The sequence below is a fragment of the Seriola lalandi genome, unplaced genomic scaffold (assembly GCF_002814215.2).
Source record: "Seriola lalandi dorsalis isolate HSWRI2012SDOR001 ecotype SW California unplaced genomic scaffold, Sedor1 jcf7180002054693, whole genome shotgun sequence".
Lineage (NCBI taxonomy): Eukaryota > Metazoa > Chordata > Actinopteri > Carangiformes > Carangidae > Seriola > Seriola lalandi.
The window spans coordinates 357,519-378,243 of record NW_019525246.1 but is presented as its reverse complement, the minus strand read 5'-3'; the positions used below and the strand labels follow the sequence as shown (position 1 = coordinate 378,243).

Sequence of the window (20,725 nt, the reverse complement as noted above, 5' to 3'; positions counted from 1 at the left end):
TACAGGGTTTTGGTAGATTAGAGATAATAGTCTAGTTTCTAACGCTGCTGATTTTAGATCTAAACTCTTGTTACACTTCAGTTTTGCTCAATTTAGTGAAGAGTGGGAAGCAGGACGTGTAAGACTGTGTTTGAAAGATCCACAACAGATAAATACTGGATGTCATCTGCAGAATTTATGAGCCTTTTAACCTTTAAGGTTTTTTCATCAAAGAGCAACACTGTGTTCAGTGGTTCATATCTTAGGTCTCTGATGACACAGATTCCTTGTTTCAACAACCTGTGATGTTGTAACTAGCTTCTGCCAACCAGACTCTGATGGTGGCTCTTCTGTCTGCAGGGATTCAGGAACACATGTGTTGAATGTCTGTTCTCCATGTTACTGTGATGTTACTCAGCTGAGCTCCAGCGTGTTCTGTATAGCCACTGCCTCAGCTGAGAGACACACATATACATCAGTCTCATGCCAGTCACATTGGCAAGGTCAATCTAAGGCAAGGTCCAGTTTTTCTCTATCACTTTGATGCAACTAACATCAGTAACATCAATCTCACAACTCTTAACGCTGTTCTCAAAACAGTTCATCATTTCCACACACATCTGACTCTGACAACTCATAAAAATAGTTTGTACCTTCATCAGATAGAATGACAGAAATTAGTCCACTTCCTTTGGCTAAGGTTTTATACAGCCTGATGGCAGTGGGAACAAAGGATTTCCTGAACCTCTCTGTTCCGCAGCGCAGTGAGATGAGACGATTGCTGCTGTAGCTGCTTCTTTGTCCTGTCAGAATCTTGTGGAGAGGGTGGTTGGTATTGTCTAAGATGGCCTCCATCTTCTATTGCATGCGTCTCTCAACAACAGTCCTGAGTGAGTCCAGACTCTTGCCAAGCACAGACCCAGCCTTTTTGACCAGCTTGTCCAGTCTATTTGTGTTCATGTCGGACATGCTGCTGCCAGCAGACTGCAGCTAAAAAAGGACACTGACTGATAAAACATGTGCAGCATTTCACTGCAAATATCAAAGGACCTAAGCCTCCTGAGGAAAAAGAGCTAGCTCTGCCCCTTCAGGTAGATGGCATCTGTGTTCATGGACCAGTCCAGAACAAAGGACATTAAAGTGGTGCACACCTATAAGTGTACACCACCTTAAACTCTGCCCAGTAGCCACTGTAGGTATCTCTGACTAAATCAGACCCACTACCCTTAACTACTGAGTTATCAGGAAGGAGACGTCTCACTTTCAATGTTTTGTTCAGAAACTCAGGGTCAGAAAATGTTATTTTTGACAAAATATGAAGAGGGATTGGAGGAAACTCATCAGATTGATTCATGTTTGTGTCACTGAGGGAGTCATCATCTTGTTTGTGTGAGACTGTAGACTATTGCCTTATTTTTTGGTTGTATTTTGGACTGCTAAATTGTATTTTTTGTTAAACTGTTCATATCCTAAGGGAGACTAATACAGACGAATGAGGGAGATAGTAATAACAAAGACTAGAATATCCTAGATAAAAAATTTGAATGTGCCTGCCGCTTGGGCCGTGTACTTCACTCCTCATGTTTCAATCTGTACAAAGTACGTTACTTTCAGTTTCATTCATGCAGTACAAACTTCAAAATGACCTCACAATAATGTTTTTTTTTTTTTTAAGGTATATTTTTTTGGGCTTTTTATGCCTTTATTGGATAGTATAGTAGAGAGAGACAGGAAATGGGGAGGCAGAGAGAGGGGGAATGACATGCAGTAAAGGGCCATCCGATGCGGGATTCAAACCGGGGCCGACTGCAGCGAGGACTGTCGCCTCTATATATGGGGTGCCTGCTTAACCCACTGCGCCACTAAACGCCCCGACAATAATGGTTTTTAACCAAAATTGTCCTCAAAATTATAGAAACACAAAGAACCACACATCAACAGGCACACACAAGTACACACAAATACACCGTGCTTATTTACCTTATAGTTGCTCTCACACCTGAGTTAAAAGGCTAAGAATTAATTAGTTTGTTTGGTCAATCAGAATCAGCTTTGCCCATTTCTGCCCAGTAACACCTGCTCATGAATCTGTATATGCAGTCAATGGGAGAGGTGGAGAGTACTCCCATCACTTCCTCAAAAACTGTAAAAGATATGAGAATGAGACCAAAACTGGATGATACAGGACAAAAATAATCTCTAAATTTTAGACATAAAAATAGTCAATGAAGGTTGAAAATTGTGGGATTTAAAAAGAGTTTGTCTGACTTTTTTGGAGGAAAATTTTCAGGGATGGCCGTTAACTGGTTAGCAAGTGGAACTGTGCCTAAAGACAGCAGACATCACTGAAGATATAATAAACATCACAATCCTCTACACTGAAGTTACAACAACACAGCACTGAGCAAGCGAGACAGAGGGAGAGAAAGAGAAAAGCTAGTGCTAACTGCTAAGCTAAAGTAACTAGCAAACCTGAACAGCATGTAAACAAATGCTAAGTTAGTGAAAGTCGCTAAAAGGAGCAGAGAGCTCTAAGTGTTGGAGCAGAAATAGTGTAAGACACTGTGATGATGAAAACAGCAACATTAACTGTGCTCAGAAAGAGCAGCAATTAATTATACCAGTGACAGAAACTGACTGGAGATGGGACACCACACTGACATCAGCACGTCACAACGTTAACGGCATCACTAGTATTAGTGAAAAGACATCAGTAGAAGTAAATCACTTTGTAAAAATGTTCTCAGATAAAAGATCAAAGTAAGTCAGTAAAAATGTTTCTGAGTAAAGGTGTGACCACGTTACATTTGAAAATGGGGAGGGAGGAGTAAAACATGTTACAAGTTGATAATAATAATATTTCATAAAACTATAAAATTAAAGAACATCTTTAGGTTAACAGATATATCAGCAACAAAATCAACCAACTAATTTCATTTAGGTACTTTGGAGCCTGAGCAAACACCTGACAATAAATAATATACTCAGTTAGCAATGTATTGTTGAAATAGTTTTACAGTTGTTGATTCAATTGATCACTGTGGAGGATGTAATGTATATTACATTATACAGAGGTGTTTCTGTTATTTAGCCTACCTTAAGTGATAAAAATGGGGTGGTGGGAGTGGTGATGGTGGTGGTGGTGTGTGTGTATGTGTGTGTGTTTTGGGTGGGTGGGGGGAGGGGTGTCCAATTGAGTCCATTTAGCCCATAAGAATCAGCTTTGTCCATTTCTGCACAGGTTCTGCGTAAGTAGCTCCTGCTGGGAGCTGAGAACAGCTGTTTGCTATCAGCTTCTGAATTTGTATTGCATTCTATTGGAGAGCTACTTTGAGCTTTGAGCTACAGGAAATGTTCAACCATCAAAGTAAATTCAATATGTCTGTTGTTGTATTTACTGTTGTACTGAACTGTAATCTCTCTCTATGAGCACTAAGTTAACAGCTTTGTGCCTTTGTGTGTGTGTGTGTGTGTGTGTGTGTGTGTGTGTGTGTGTGTGTGTGTGTGTGGCCGTGTATGTCAACCTCACAGAGATCAAAGAGCCCCATAATGAGCTGGTTCGAACACCTGTGTCTAGCTGGAAGACACAGAGCTGACACAGATTTGGGTGTGATTTTGGCTTGGCGAGCCTCTCAAAGGAGTGTTGTTTGTGAAAAAACGGTAACTTCTATCAGAATGATAAGTGGACCATGACGGGCACAAGACCTTCTTGCACTGCATATCTGGATTTGGTATTTATAAAGCCAAAAATGACTGAATCACTTCTGCATTTCTCGTGAAATCAGCTCCTGAATTTGTATTGCAGTCAATGGAAGAGGTGGTGAGCACTCCCTTTTCGTCATGAGGATCATTCAGGATCATGTTCAAATTCTCTGTGCTAAGGTAACCACATTGTATGAAACAAAATAAATTTGTCTACTTTTGAGGAAGCCGTGATGTGTGAAGATTGAAACATGTGGCCGTGAGGACGATTTAAACTGAATTTTTTCAGAGGAGTTCTAGAGCTTCTCCCACTCTAGTGATTATGTCATCCACTCTGAACATTCAGTGCAATACACACCCATTATAAAGTCTGAAACAATCTAAAAATTACACAAAACGTAAACTGCTATTTTGTGTGAACCGTAATAGTTATCAAAATACCAATTTAAACCAAAAGAGTCTCATGTCTTGTGACCTGTTTAACGTTTCAACCATTTTTCTATGTTGAAGTATGACATAGCAGTAGACGTCTCACCATTCATTCTCTCATTAGAAAATGCATCTTATGCTGAAAATGCATGTGAATGCTGAGAGCTGAATGAGATTGCTGAAGCAATGCTGAAAAAGCTGAAGCAACTGCTGAAGCAATGCTAAAGTAGCTCAACCAATGGCTGAAGATTAAAAGCAGAAATTGTAAGCTGGAGTTTGAATGGTATGAAATGGTTGAAAAAGACCTAAGTTGTTGTTGGAAAGTGTAACAAACAGCACAAAACTGTAGAACATATGCAGAATGTGAAAAAGAGAAAAACATGTTAGTTGAAAGCTAAATGGCCTATATTGGCTGAAAAACCTAACAAAGAAGAAATGTACAAGCAAAACATTTAATGTCACACCTGAAGGAGATTTTCTAAGACAATGCTAAAATTGTTGAAAAAGCAGCTCATATTAACTGAAGTACAAAATATAGGAGCTGAAGTGCATTAGCTGCAAAAGCTAAGAACTGAAACATGTTGAAACACTTGAAAGCCAAATTATTTACCGCCATAGGTGGAACTAGAAATAAAATGCCTTAAAAATGAAAAAATGATTTGTAATATTAAAAGAAAGATGAGCTGCATCCTAAACAGTAGAAACTTTAATTTAAGATATGAATAAGTTGAAAAATCGCTTAAAAGCTGGAATTGTTGTGAAGAGTTTAAAGTTTGAATAAAGCTGAAAGTATTCTCAGTTCATTAAATTTCAAAGAAGTTGAAGTTTCGAAGGATTTGAACATCGTCTCCATTCACTTACATTGTAAAACATTGTAGAAAAAGCTTGTTATCTTAAAAATGATGAATTGTATTAAAGGAAAAGGAATGAAAAGATACATCTCCTGAAAGTTGAACATTTTGATAGTTGAACGGTTTGTGTAGTATGTAAAAGTAGTAAACAACTGAAGGAAAATAAAAGGAGTAGTGAAGTATACCACCAGTGGAGTAGGTTGAATTCAATACATCTTCTGGTGTATTTACTGTTGTTCTGTCCAGGTATCTTTGACTACTAATTTGTAAACAACTTACTGTGTGTGTGTGTGTGTGTGTGTGTGTGTGTGTGTGTGTGTGTGTGTGTGTGTGTGTGTGTGTGTGAGTGTGTCTGTTTCTGTCTGTGCATGTTTGAGTGCCTGTCTATCTGTCTGTGTGCCTCTCTGCTTGTCTGTATTTATATGTGTTTCTGTGTGAGTTAGAACGACAAACTGAAATTAATTGCCAAATGCTTCCTGATTATAACTGTAATGAAACATATTTCCAGTGAAAACAGTTTAGAGGTGTGTAAATCATTTTCTGTATTTAGTGTTGGAGCAGTCTGTAGCAGGATTTTGATAGAAATGTCAGTGACGTGGTTGATAAACACCACGATTATCAGAGGAGTCTCTAATCAGGTAATTTGACCTCTGTCTAGCTACATACATTTCTTTATATCTGAAAAAGGTAGCATTTGGAAAACACTGGGTGAGGTAATTCACCAATGAGAATGAGCTGTGAAGGTAATCGACCAATTAACAGCCAAATGTTTCCTCACTAAAATTGTGTCTATCTACCTGCCTGTCCCTGTCTGTCTGTCTGATTGTCTGTCTGTGTACCTGTCAACCTGTCTATGTGTCTATTTTGTGTGTGTGTGTGTGTTTGTTTGTATATGTTTGTCTGTGTCTGGTGTGTGTGTGTGTGTGTGTGTTTGTTTGTATATGTGTGTCTGTGTCTGGTATGTATGTGTGTGTGTGTGTGTGTGTGTGTTTGTGTGTGTGTGTGTGTGTGTGCGTGTCTATCTATCTCCCTGTCTCTGTACCTGTCTGTATTTCCTGTTGTTCTGTCCAGTCTGAACTGTTATCTCCCTCTATGAGTACTAACTTGTAAACAGCTGTCAGTGTGCGTTTGTGTGTCTGGTTATGTGTTTGTCTATCTATATGCCTGTCTGTCTGTCTGTCTACTTGTTTACCTGTCTGTATCTGTCTTCCTGTCGTTCTGTCTGTGTACCTCTCTGTTTGTCTGTCTGAAACATATTTCCAGTGAAAACAGTTGTGATGTGTATAAATCATTGCAGAAATGTTAGTAAAGTGGTTGATAAACACCACAGACATCAGAGGAGTCTGTAATCAGGTCATTTGACCCAACTGTGTGTCACCTCCCTGTACTCAGTGGTTGGCATGGTGACAATGCTGTCTGTCTGGCTGTTTACCTTTCTTAACACTGAAAAAAGTAGAACATTGAAAACACTGGTTAAAGGTAATCCAACAATCAGAACATATGTAATTTGGAGTCAGTTATATTGCAAACTGAAATTAACAGCCAAATGTTTCCTGAATAAAATTGTGTCCATCTGCCTGTCTGTCTCTGTCTGTCTGATTGTCTGCCTGTCTGTCTGTGTACCTGTCAACCTGTCTATGTGTCTTTTTGTGTGTGTGTGTGTGTGTGTGTGTTTGTTTGTATGTGTGTGTGTGTGTGTGTGTGTGTGTGTGTGTGTTTGTTTGTATGTAAGAGAGAGTGTCTTCCTGTTGAAGAAACAGAGCTCATACAAATCTATGGCAAAAACAGGTCAACGGACCTCTCAAACTCCTGCCATTTAATTAAAAACATAATACATGAAAAATAACTTACTGGTGGTTCTGTTGCACAGCTTACGGCTACACACACACACACACACACACATATATATATATATTGACAGAAACACACAAACACCATCCATAAAATTTGGATTAACCTTCAAAATAAAAGTCTTAACATGGTAAACCGGAATTTTTGGCTCTCTTGTACAAAACCTTATGTAATTTATACTGGCAAACACAGAAGCACAGACACTTTCAAAATAAGAGTCCCAAAAAGGTAAGAGGTAAGCTAGGTCATAAAAGTTTGATCTTAGAAGCTATGTCTATATCGGGATATAGTGGCATGTACATGTGTGTGTCATATGTGTCTTGCTATGGTTGTGGGGACAAATTTTGGTTTGAAAGCATCAGTGTGACGTTATTTTGTCAGTTGTGACAGCTTCAAAAGACTTTTCGAGGGACAACTGCAGTGACTGAGGTCAGTGTCAGGATAAGTCTCTATGACATGAATTAAACTGAAAGTAACGTCCTTTGTACAGATTTATTTCTCCTGACACCACCAGAGGGGCCCGGGACCTGGATCTGGGCTCCTGATATAAAAGTTCAGGTGCAGTTCACGGTCTCAGCAAAGCCGGGGGTGATGGATGTGCTGCTCTGAAGAGCCATGCATCCCTGGCTTTCTCTAACACACCAGCCGGTGTGCGTGTGACGCACAGGAGTCTACTTAAAGCGGGATTAGTGTTGAGCGGTGCGCTTCACACCGCGCTCAGTCTGTCAGAGGCGCTCAGAGTACGCTCCGATTCTCAGGAGCACTCAGGCAGAGAAACACATCCATGTAGCCGCTGCATACTGTCGGCGCACTCGGACACAGAGGAGAATCCTCTGCTTTCTGATAGTGATTTTCTCCGGATGAGCAGCCATGGGGGAGTGGACCATATTAGAGCGTCTTTTGGAGGCGGCTGTCCAGCAGCACTCTACTATGATCGGAAGGTAAGAGAGAGAGGTGTGTCTGATATAGAGGTCTGAATTCAACGCAGGGTCAGACAGTCAACATACAGAGGAGCCATGTGATTTCACCTGTGAACATGACATTAAGGACAAGCAGAGACATTAGACTGTTGTAGGAGGACCAGGGTGTTAGACTGAAAGGGCAGTTACTAAAATGCAGACCAGTCTCTGTCTTCCCTACACATGACCTCCTTGTACCTGCCTGGTGGACTGCCTCTGTAAGGAGGCTCCTTCATGAAGGGTTTATAAGGAGAGGCTTAATCAGGGGTTCACACGTCTCATTCTTAATGAGACAAACCTCGGGTTGCCAGGATTGAAAAATCATCTCTGCTGCTACACTGTTGTCTTGATGAACTGAAAAGCAAAGGGATTCTTCAAAAGCTCAAAGGTGTTTCTTATAAATGGTTTATAGGTGATTAATAAAGTATTAATGAAGAATCATTTGAAGTGTTGATCCATAAGAAGATATATTTGTGGTTTTAAGAACCAAAAACCATCTCAATGTAGTTTTATATCTCCTCTCTCAGGCTTCCCTCTGGGGTTCTAGTGACAACAGGTTGGTGAGCCAATCAGAAGAGAGGAGACTCTGAGCCTCTATTCCCATAGGCTGACTGTTCTGAGCGATCCAATAAAATATAGCAGATTTCAGCTAAACACTCAACACAAACCAAATCCTGCAAGGTTGGATGGTGGGTCCGGGTGGGCGGGGCTAAGGGTGGTGACTGCTTCGTTGTGACATCACAAGGGTCCAGAAGTCTTGACGGCTTGTTTTAAGGCTCAGTTTCTGAATAAAGGCATTTCTCTGTGGACTGAACGCTTTGATATTTTTTACAGTATTTAATATTGAACCTAGACCTGCTTTAAAATCAAACAACACATGGACATCTACCTTTATACTATATGGACCTTTAAAATACATTTCTGACCAAAAGAAGGAACAGAACAGTTATATTACATAACTTTGAAGAAAGTAAAACCACCAATTTTTTACAGATGAAATAAACAAATTTAGAAAAATAATAACATTAATTTGCATCACAGGGCTTCTGTAAAAATGAGCAAAGATCAAAATATAAATTGACTGTGTAGCAGACAGGAACAATTTTCTTTGGTCACCTCCTCCAGGTTGGGAACCAGTGTTATCATTAGTACATCTGAAAGTGAAGTTCACCAGCTACAGGTGTATATTTCTATTCAAGAACACAAACCACTAGTGTGAGAGTTAATATGTTTCTGGTGCTGCTGTCCCCTCAGGATCCTGCTGACTGTGGTAGTGATCTTCCGGATCCTGATTGTGGCAATAGTCGGAGAGACTGTGTACAACGACGAGCAGTCCATGTTTGTGTGTAACACCTTACAGCCAGGCTGCAACCAGGCCTGCTACGACAAGGCCTTCCCCATCTCCCACATCAGGTACTGGGTGTTCCAGATCATCATGGTGTGCTGCCCCAGCCTCTGCTTCATCACCTACTCTGTGCACCAGTCCGCCAAGCAGAAGGAACGGCGCTACTCCACAGTGTACCTCTCCCTGGACAAAGACCAGGATTCCATGAGAAGAGACGACAGCAAGAAGATTAAGAACACCATCGTGAACGGAGTCCTGCAGAACACAGAGAACTCCAACAAAGAGGCAGAGCCCGACTGCCTGGAGGTCAAGGACATCTCCAGCTCAGTCCTGAGAACTACAAAGTCAAAGATGAGAAGGCAGGAGGGCATCTCCAGGTTCTACATCATCCAGGTGGTATTCAGAAATGCACTAGAGATAGGGTTTCTGGTGGGTCAATACTTCCTGTATGGATTCAATGTCCCTGCGGTGTATGAGTGTGATCGATACCCTTGCATAAAGGATGTGGAGTGCTATGTCTCGAGGCCCACAGAGAAGACGGTCTTTCTGGTGTTTATGTTCGCGGTCAGCGGCATCTGTGTGGTGCTGAACTTGGCAGAGCTCAACCATCTTGGCTGGAGGAAGATCAAGACTGCTGTGAGAGGAGTGCAGGCTAGGAGGAAGTCCATCTATGAGATCCGGAACAAAGACCTACCCAGGATGAGTATGCCAAACTTTGGGCGCACTCAGTCCAGTGACTCTGCATATGTGTAGTGCACAGACTTGACGAGGCTGCAGGACAGCTGAGTAGAGACTAGTTATCAGGTACAACTCATTTATTAGTATGTATTCTTCAAAGGAACCAAGGGTTGGAGGTTTACAGAGAGTCTCTCTGAAACACAGCAGACAAGACAAGGGTCGTTCTCTCCTCAGTGATTCATTAAGGTGAAGCAGTAAGCTCACTGACATCATGTTTACATCACGTTGACATCATCAGGTCACTGACATCATGTTGACATCATGATAAAATCATGTTTACATCATGTTAACATCAGGTCACTGACATCATGTTGACATCATATTGCTAACATCATGTTTACATCATGTTAACATCATGAAGACAACATATTGACATCAGGTCACTGACATCATGTTGACATCATTATAAAATCATGTTTACATCATGTTGACATCATGATGACATCATGTTGACATCAGAGTCCTGTACTACGAAGCAAGTTCAACATACCCAGGATAACCTTTAGTTTTCTGGCTTGACTAAACCTATAAATGACCGTCCTGCTAACCTTTACTACAAAGCAGGTTATGAACTGGCTCAGTTAACCCTGGGTTTACCTGTACAGTTACGAGCGTGTTCATGTGAAAGAGGTGGAGTTGTTAATTATAAGCAACATCATCAGAGCAATGAATGAAGTACTTAATATGATATTAGAAGAAACACTGGTACATGCCGGTAAGTTCAGATATAGCAACGTCCAAAAGTGATATTCAATAAGGTGAAATGTAACATGATCACATCACTGGAATAAAAATATATTATTTCCATGTCTAAATATATTTCATAATCATGGAAATAATTAACAGTGTGTGGCTATTTATTCTAATCAAAGACATTAGACGTTTAGTTTTTATTTCCAGTTATGGTCACAGAGTCTCCTCATCATGTTACTGAAAACCCAGAGTTAAACCTGAAGTTACCTCAACAACCTCTATTCCTGCTTTGTAGTACAGGCCACAGGTCACTGACATCATGTTGACATGATCTCACTGACATATTTTGAAGGTTAACTCTGGGTTTTCAATTCTACGATGGTGGTTCACTTCTTACTTGGTTCACCATGGTAATTTACACTGACTTCATAACCTGATTTGGAGCAGGTTAACTTAAGGATCAGATCAAAACCTGTCAACAGCCCAACTTCTGACCAATTAAATATATGGAAAAACTGAGTCATCATTCATACAGGATCCTGACAGGGACAAAAGAGTTTACAATGAAGTGATAAATAATAACAAGACATTGAAAGAGACAGTAGACATCTTTATAAGTCAGTGGAATCATTTTCCTGTTACAGACATTGCATGTGTCCACTCTAGTTTTAAAACAGAGCTTGCATGGAGAGTTTATCTCATTAAATAAATATATCTCTATATAACTATTTCATTTTAAATGAACAAATATTCTTTAATCCGACAGGATTCCTGACAGTGTTGATGCTTTTACTTCCTTCTTCATCACTGCAGCTCAGAACAACATGAGGAGACTCTGTGACCAGAACTGTAAATAAAAACTAAATCTCTGATGTCTTTGATTAGAACAATGATCCACACGCTGTTAAATATTTCCCATGATCAGTGTCATTCTGATATCACCGTTTCTTCTCATATTACATTATTCATGGTTCTGACGATTTTGCTTGCGCTAGTAGCCAGACAGGTAAACCCAGAGTTAACTGAACCAGTTGATAAGCACCTTTGTAGTACAGGTTATCCAGGATGGTCAAGTTAGGTTAAGTTCAGGTAACCCAGATAACTTAAGTTACCCTGGGTATGTTGAACTTGCTTCGTAAAACACCCCTCGGTCACTGACATAATGTTGACATTATGTCACTGACATCATGTTAACTAATGATGACATCATGTTGACATCATTTTGATATCATGTTAACATCATGTTGACATCATGTTGACCTCACTGACCACATGTGTGTTTGAGCCATCTGACCAAAACCACATTCAACAAACCAGAGACTTCAGGACCAGGGAACTTGAGGTTAATTTGTGGGTTTAAAACTCATTCCTGCAGAACTCTATTCCCTATGAGAGCCAATAGTCCTGTGTAGACAGGTAAACTTAGGAACCTAAACCATGACAAACAGTGAACACATTTTTGGACATGTAGTGTTTCAGAGCTCAGAGGGTTCCTGAGGTCCAGGTGGACACTGAGTGTTTCCCTGCTCCACCCTGAGCTCTGACTCTCAGTCACACTCCAGTTAATCAAACTCCTCTTATACAGTGACGCACACAATCTGGAGGCAAGACTGTTCTTGTACATCACAGACTATTACAGCACATCTCATCTCAGATATATCTCTCTTAGGAATCTCTTTGTTACAGATGCGTGTGCTTGCACCAATGACCTTAACCTGTAAGACCATTCCTCTGCTTCAGCTGCAGGAAGATGGAGATCTGTCACTTATTTTTTTTCTGTTACACCCAAGCGCCCGTTACTTTCATTTGTGACATTTGTTGTTTTAATGTCATCAAGTGCCATTCATGTATATTCATGTAGAGAAACCTCTGTCCAAATCTGTGCGAAGACATGACATCCCTGCTTGGATTATCGGGGGAATCCTCCATCATCTGAACAGCTGTTTACTGTCATCGTGGATCTCCAACCAGTCATCACATATTCCAGGGTTTTATCCGATTATTAATCACATGAACCACACAGGAATTTCAGTTGGTGCTACCATTATATCAAGTATAATTTAAAGTATGCCACTGTTGAACATCTTTAATAAAATGGAGACCATCTAAACGAGAACATTGTGTGTTTGAGGTGTAGATTTTCACTGCAACTGCTTACATCCTCCTCAGTGAGGTTCCACTGTTTTCTACTGAAGATGAAAATTTATAAAAGCACCTCAAATATAAAGCTGCTAAGCGTGTGTGTGTGTGTGTGTGTGTGTGTGTGTGTGTGTGTGTGTGTGTGTGTGTGTGTCCACACGCGCCAAGTGGACTCAGCAAGTTGAGGACATTGCATGCGTCTCTCCACAACAGTACTGAGTGAGTCCAGACTCCTGCCAAGCACAGACCCAGCCTTTTTGACCAGCTTGTCCAGTTTCTTTGTGTTCATGTATTTCACTGCAGATGTCAAAGGACCTGAGCTTCCTTCTGGTAGATGGCATTCATGTTCAGGGACCAGTCCAGACGGTGCACACCTAGGTATTTATAAGTGTGCACCACCTCAATGTCCTTCCCTCGAAACTGGAGGACAGAGTCTGACACAGCAGTCTGTACACACACACACAGTAGTACCTACCTGACCATCACACAGCAGCAGTCATAAATGCCGTGATAACCAGTGTCCCACCTCCAGCACCAGTGTTTCTCAGTAACTTCAGTCAGACTTGTCTGTTTTGTCATCAGTCATCATGCTTGCTCTGCTCATGTGACACAGATCTCACCACACTTCAGTCAAAGAAAATAAATATGATGTGGTGAATATTTACTTTTTTGTAAATATAGATGACAGTGAATCTGTTGACAGCTTATCTCAGTCAGATGTGTTGAGTTGTGTGAGTGTACAGAACTCCCGGGAGTCTCTGGTTGGTAGATGGGACAGTCTAGTCGCACTGCTGTGATACAGCTGCTGTGACACTGTCGGTCTTTAAATCCAGCCTCTGGAGGATGAGAGATCTGAACTGAGACACAGCTTCTGTCAGGAAAACTTGAGGTGGCGTCCTGTCTCTGAGTCTTCACAATGATCATCTTTGAAGAACAAAATTAATTTGCTCATATTTCTGTGATACCCATAGTCATGCAGTGTTAGGTGGTGTAATGTCTTGCTCCACCTGCTGAGCAGCTCTAACCCTGCAGTGCCTGGCTCTTACTTACACTGTAGACATGAAGCTCAGGGAGGTAAAGATCAGGGGAAATAAGGCAGTGAGAGCAGAGTGATTGAAGGCACAGATCACTGACACACAGACACAGATGTAGAGTTGGTAGACTGAATTATCAGTTTCTAATATTACATTCAACACTCTGGTACCAACACATTCTGCTGACAGAGTGTGGACACACTGGTTGTGTGTTCCTGCCTCCCTTAGACAGAGGTGAAGGCTGCAGGTCAGAGTCCACTCTGTTCTCAGGAGACTTTTACTTTGAAACACATGTAGTAGAGTTCACTCAGTGTAACAGATGTTTATTTTGATTTTTGTCCAGCATCAGGTCAAAGAATGTTAAATTTCTGAGTTCTAGAACTGAGTCGTACTACTATGTGTGTGAACATACGAGTACCTGATTAACTGTATGACTGAACACAACCTAAGCCAACATTACAACAACAAGACATCAATCAACAAGTACATTAACAAAGTTAAGACTTCTGCTGCTTAGCTATGCTGTGCTGTGCTGTGCTATGCTGTACTGGGAAAGGTTAGGCCCAGTCACTTAACGTTACCCAGTCCTTGGAACAAACAAAGAGGTCCTTTCCAGTGTTGTTGTAAAGTCCAGTGAGTTGGGAGGCTCCCTGGTGGAGTAAAGTCCTGTCTGGCTGTGTTGCTTTGCTGTTATCTCCTTTGTTCTCCTCACAGAGTTAGCTGTTCAACGCTAACTCTGCTATGACTCCTGTTGCTTGGAAAATCAGGTGGCCTTGTGTCGTAGCTGCTGATTCTGAAGAGAATTTGGTTCACTCTCAGTTAATCCGAAGCAGGTCGCTGCTGTTGAGGAGAAGAGTGTTTTCAGGCTGCTGTGAGCAGGTCGGCGAGAGAGCTGGTTTCTCAGGTAGCAGAGCTGACCTGGGCTGGGGCCTTGAGTGAGTCCAGTATAACCAATTTTAGGAATATAAAAGTGAATTACAGTATATTAACAACTCGGACTAATAACAAAACCTAGGCCAGGATCAGAAGACACCAAATACGAAAGGAGCCGCTGTACTGAGCAACAATAATGAAGCAGACACAGGTATAACTATTGAATAGCCACTCATATAATTGTTTACAATGAATGAAATAATTTGTCTGCCTGTACAACATACAAAATAGTGAACTGAGTGGTGCATCCAAATGCAATGGGACTTTTAACACTCTTAACACTTCAATGTAACCAACTAGAGATAAGAAAATAACCACTATCTCTCTTCGTTTATTGTACTCATTTAACTGTCTGTGCTTTTTACACCTGGTTACACACTCCCCTCCTGAACTTATGCACGTCCCTGTGCATAGTAGACAGTTAAAGGATTATTATGCGAAGAGACCAGATAGGCGGTTGAACAGGCTCTTCCCTTATGACGTCTTCCCAAGCTGTGGACAGTCCTTGAAAGAATGATTTCACTGCTGTGATCAAAGGATTTCCTAGCTCTGTATAATCAAGCCGTCGTGGTGGTTGACGGTTTCTCTCAGATCTCCGGACAGAATCATTTGTATCTGTATTCTCCTCTGTATCCATTGGGACTATTCCATCCTGTCCTTCCATTTCACCTATTTCCTCTTTTCTTTCCTCAGGTTTTGCTCCTTTAAGACCATCATTCTCTTCATTTTTGTCAGACATATCCGAGTGAACCGAGAGTTGCTCTCCTCGGACGTCTGGATGATCATCCTCAGGTGAGTGATTTTGAATCAAGGCTGTTTCATCTGCTTGTTCAGTTGGAGTGACTCTATCGGTAGGTAATTACTCAGTACCACTCTGATGAGAATTAGACTCAATGAACATCAAAGGACCATCTGAAGTACTTTTGGACATATCAAGTAAGTTGTCAAAATCGGATTGGTTGTCTAGATCGGGTAGATTGTCAAGATTAGGTGGATTGTCATCATTTTGAGCATTTACAGGACTCTCAACAGGACAAACACTTGGAGGTTCAGTATGCTGAGTATCTTGGACATTGGTCATGGGCAGATCTAGGGGCACAGGACTCTCACTGACCGTGGGGACAGAGGAACTTAACCAAACAGGGATGAGTATATCATCTTCCTCATCTAAGGAACTCTCTTCCTCTACCACAGGGTTTGCACGGGTTCCTGGCCTGCATGGTACCGGCTTTTGTACAGGCTCACTGCTTTCCTCCACAGGTAGGTACCCACAAGGAAGCAACAGGTCCCTGTGTAGTGTCCTTAGGGGACCATCCCCATTTTCAGGTTGAACAGTGTATACTGGGAGAGTCCCTGCTGTTTTCACCACCACATGGACAGTGGGTTCCCATTTGCTCTTTCAGGTCATCCTTTCCTCCGCACACACCTACCACATGTCCTCACTTTCCTTTCCAAATCCATAACCATTTTCAGCCAATAGAATCTGGTCCTCACAAGGTCCAGTGTCCGGTCGACTCCCATGTGGCCCATATGGTCATGCAGGCTGGTGAGAACTGTGTCGCGGAGCTCAGCTGGAAAGACAAGCTGGCAAGATGTCTTGGACCCCACTTGGCGTCGTCTGAACAGGATGTTGTTATGGAGCTCAAGACGATTGAGTTCTCGGAGGAGGAGTGGGAGACCAGGAAGTTGAGTGCGCAAGGTGGGGGGTGGTGTGTCCCCATGTTCAATCTGGGTGATAAAATGTTTTATACATTGGTCAGCTCTTTGCTTAGCTGCTATTTCTTTTTCAGATAGATGGGGGATGATTGGAAGACCTCCAAACTGTTCTTCTTGTCCATAGCTGTCAGGAACAGCACTAGGAGACACAGCGAGAGTCTCCACTAAAGCAACACGATCTATATCTCCCTCTCTCTCATCATCAGGACAGCTGCTGTAGGTGAGCTGTCTCTCGCAGATTGCTTTCACAACGGACTGATCTAGCACGTGATCTTGTGTGAACTGCTGTATGCGTTCTCTCTCTTTTTGTGATTTCAGATCGTCTGCTAGCATCCCATGTGGTCTGCGTGATAATCCATCCGCATCTCCATTCTGCCTTCCTGGACGATAGAGGAGTTTGAAGGAGAATGTGGACAGCGCTGCTAGCCATCTATAGCTGGTCGCTTCAAGTTTGGCCGAGGTCAGGATATAAGTCAGCGGATTGCTATCCATTACAACGATGAAGTGGTTGCCGTAAAGATAGTCACTAAACTTTTCTGTAACTGACCACTTGAGCGCCAGGAACTCCAGCTTGTGCGCTGGATAGCAGCTCTCGCTTCGTGACAGCCCCCTACTCGCATACCCTATGACTCTAAGCTGGCCTTCTTGCTCCTGATACAACACAGCACCGAGCCCCATGGTACTGGCGTCGGTGTGTAGTATGTAGGTTCTCTGGGGGTCAGCAAAGGCTAGGACAGGGGCTTTAGTGAGGCTCTGGATGACTGCCTCGAAGGCTTGCTGGCAAACTGGCGTCCAGCGCCCTCCGAAGGGTTCTTTCGGGTCATAATATTGATTTGTTTTCTGTCTTATGTCTGCCGGTTTCGCTTTTGATTTCTTGTAGAAAGGTGGGTAGCCAGAGGTTAAGTTATGGAATGGCTTTATGATGCTGGAGTAGCCCTTAACGAACCTCCTATAGTACCCAGCGAAGCCGAGGAAGGATTTCAGTTCTCGTAGGGTCTGGGGGACAGGCTATGTCCTAAGAGCTGAAGTCTTTTCAGGATACGTCTCGACGCCATTTCTCGACACTACATGGCCCAGATAACGGACTGATGTCTGGAAGAAGACACATTTTTTGGGGGATAACTTCAACCCAAACTCTTTGAGACGAGTTAGCACTCTCATGAGTCTTTCTTCGTGCTCCTGAAGTGTTCTGGAAAATACGATCACGTCATCAAGGAAGACCAAAGCATCTTTCAAATGCATATCCCCCATGCACCGTTCCATTAATCTTTGGAACGTGCTTAGGACGTTTGTCACACCTTGAGGCATTCTGTTGAACTCCTAGAATCCGAGCGGGCACACGAAGGCCGTCTTCGGTTTGTCTGCTTCTTCAATCTCGATTTGGTAGTAACCCGACTTTAAGTCGAGAACAGAGAACCACTGTGAACCATTAAGGGCTGAGAATGTGTCCTCCAGCTTCGGAAGGTTGTAGGCATCTTTTATAGTCTGGAGGTTTAGACGCCTGTAATCGATGCACAACCGGACTTGGCCATTCTTTTTCCGAACCACTACTATGGGTGACGCAAATGGCGACTCTGATTCCCTGATAACTCCCGCATCAAGAAGCTCTTGAATGTGCCTTCGAACAGCCTCAATGTCCTGTGGGTGGATTGGTCGGGCATGTAGTTTGAAAGGGCTTTCATCTGAAAGTGTTATGTGATGTCTCACCTTATCCGTCCGGCCAAAGTCCAGGTCATGATGCACAAACACCTCAGGCATGTTGTTGAGCTGATGAGTGATGCGATGCCTCCATTCGAGTGGGATTGGGGAGTCACCAAAATTGAAATTTAAAGTGGGCTCTTGGGGTGACTGGGTCTCAGGGGATTTCTGTAGGGGTTCTGATTGATTAGCTATACTATGCTCTTTTAATAAAATGGTCTGATAAGCACTAATTTCTGCAATAGTGCACTTTGCAGGGATGACAATGTCATGGTCAGATTCGTTGCTTATGACGACTGGCAGCTTATGGGGCCGTAGCTGTGGGAACTCAACTAGACCACCTTTTACCAGCAGGCCACCTGGCAAGGGGGACGATGATGGATACTCAATGACGACGGATTTCTCATCCTGAAGACCACTGACAAGGGCAATTCCCTCCACCACTACAGTTTCACCGGCTGGAATGACTTGAGGCGTCTTGCCTTGCATCTTCACCACACCAGGGGGTTGTTGCTTTCCTGCTTTCCTTCTTAGCTCAATGACTCTTAAAACTACTTTATAACCTTGTGGGAGGGGCTGGCGATTGGTTAAGTCAGTCTCTGAGTAAATGTTAAACAGTAACTCTAAGGTGTTGGTGCCTATGAGCATGAGAGATTGTGAAGTGTCAGGGACAACTAAAGCAAGCGTAGCGTACATACATGGCCTGGCATCAGTCAAAAGCCATTAAGGAAGTTCATTATAAGGACATGCAGAGTTACGGACCCACAATTGACACTTTGCGACTCTTTCCACCAACCACCTTGTGGATATTTGTGCTACATTTCAAGCTTCCAGTGCAGATTGTGAAAGAGGATTTAGTTTAATGAATCATATCAAAACAGCATCCAGAAATCGTCTTAAAGTGGCACATTTGGACCAGCTAATGCGCATAAAGTCAAAGCACGAAGCAGACGAAGCCATCAACCTGGACAAAGTGTACAACCATTGGAGAAGTGAGAAGGACAGATGTGAAAAATAAGGCAAAATTTAAGTCAGATTTGTGCATATTCTAGCTACATTTATTAAGATTTTTTTGTTTATGGATATTAATCATTAAATGCTCCACAGCGTGCACATCTGATGTTGCTCACAGTGGTCCTCAGTGTGCTCAGGGAGCTTTTGTGTATGCCCAGACACATGAAAAATAGAGGGAACATTGTATACATCCCTGGTTCACTCGCTCTCCGCCAGATTGTTCTCAGTATCATGCTAGACTTTCCTTTTCATCTCCAGACTGACTTCCCGTTATCGACTCTGCTCGTCCCTGACCATCCTGCCTCGTCTCTGCCCGGGTAAATGCCTCAACCTTCTGTCCCCAACCACAAGTTCTGCCTCTGCGCTTCCTGGTCCCCGTCTGCCTGTCCCTGTGGCTGTTTGGCGTTCTCCAGCTCCGATGTCGCAACGTGAGTGCTTCCCTGCTGGTTTCCCAATCCTTCGTCTGACTCGGATTACCGCCTGCTTGCTCCTTCCTGGTTCGTCTGCCCCGCTGACTGCACACCTGGTTCCGATCCTCCTGCACCCTCGACTACTTCTCCAGCCTACTCCCTAACAGTACCATTGCCTTCCTACCAACTCGTCCCTGTGTGTTTGAGCCTCCCCAACCCGCTCCACTCACCTGCTCCGCAACACGGCATGTCCAGCCCCGGACCCCTTCCTCTATCCCCAATACCCACCTGTGTGCAATATCTCTGCTGGTTCTTCAATAAAAGTCATTACCAACTAGTCACCTGTTTGGTTGTGCTGCAATTGGGTCCTACCACACTGTACAATCTTGCCAGAAATGGACCCAGAGCACAATCCCACACCCCTGATATGCCTCGAGAGAATTGAAGGCGTTCTCCAGCAGCATGAGGCCATGATGTCCGCTACCGCCTCGGAAGCTAGACAGGTGGCTGAGGCTAATGGACAGGCACTAGCAGCGTTAGTAGGGCAAATGCAGCAACTGATGACCTTCCTGAGTTAGCCCGCCGCTCCCATGCCCTCACTAGCTCCAGCTTCTCCTTCACCCAGAGATGCTCCCGAGCCCCAGGTGGGAACTCCAGAGTGCTATGATGGCCTATTCCTGACTCCCGCAAACAACTGCAGCGCTTCCTGGGGTTTGCCATTTCTACTCCCGCTTCATCTCTGACTACAGCTCTGTGGCCGCCCCTCTCACCACCCTCACCTCCTCCAAAGTGACCTTCCAGTGGACTTCTGCTGCCGACAAGGCCTTCCAGACCCTCAAGTCCAGGTTCACCTCGGCGCCCATCCTCCAGATGCCTGATTCTGAGCGCCAGTTCATGGTGGAGATGGATGCCTCCGATATAGGAGTGGGAGCCGTTCTGTCCTAGAGATCTGTCACCAACCAGAAGCTCCACCCCTGCGCCTTTTTCTCTCGGCACTTGTCACCAGCTTCAAGAAACGATGTCATCGGGAACAGAGAAGAAGATGGCTCTGGAGGAGTGGCGGCATTGACTGGAGGGCACCAAGGAACCCTTCCTGGTTTGGACCAACCATAACAACTTGGAATACGTCCAAACAGCCAAGAAATTGAACTCCAGGCCCGCTGGTCCTTATTCTTCACTCGGCTCAACTTCACCCTCTCCTACTGTCCAGGGTCCTGCAACGTCAAGCCTGATG

At 43.2% G+C, this 20,725-nt stretch overlaps 1 protein-coding gene across 1 annotated transcript; it reads left to right on the top strand.

Annotated features, from left to right (window-relative positions):
• Positions 1–7,682: 7,682 nt before the first annotated feature.
• Positions 7,683–9,986, top strand: gjd2b (gap junction protein delta 2b). The gene is made up of 2 exons (XM_023423757.1): positions 7,683–7,753; positions 9,026–9,986. Exons 1-2 carry the CDS (start codon positions 7,683–7,685, stop codon positions 9,867–9,869), a joined length of 915 nt encoding a protein of 304 aa, XP_023279525.1. The 3' UTR covers positions 9,870–9,986.
• The last annotated feature ends 10,739 nt before the right edge of the window (positions 9,987–20,725 follow it).

Bases quoted from the DNA above. Each gene is read 5' to 3' on its own strand.
- gjd2b (XM_023423757.1), top strand. From the start codon at position 7,683: ATGGGGGAGTGGACCATATTAGAGCGTCTTTTGGAGGCGGCTGTCCAG. The intron at 7,754-9,025 runs GTAAGAGAGAGA...CTGTCCCCTCAG, and splicing joins CACTCTACTATGATCGGAAG to GATCCTGCTGACTGTGGTAG.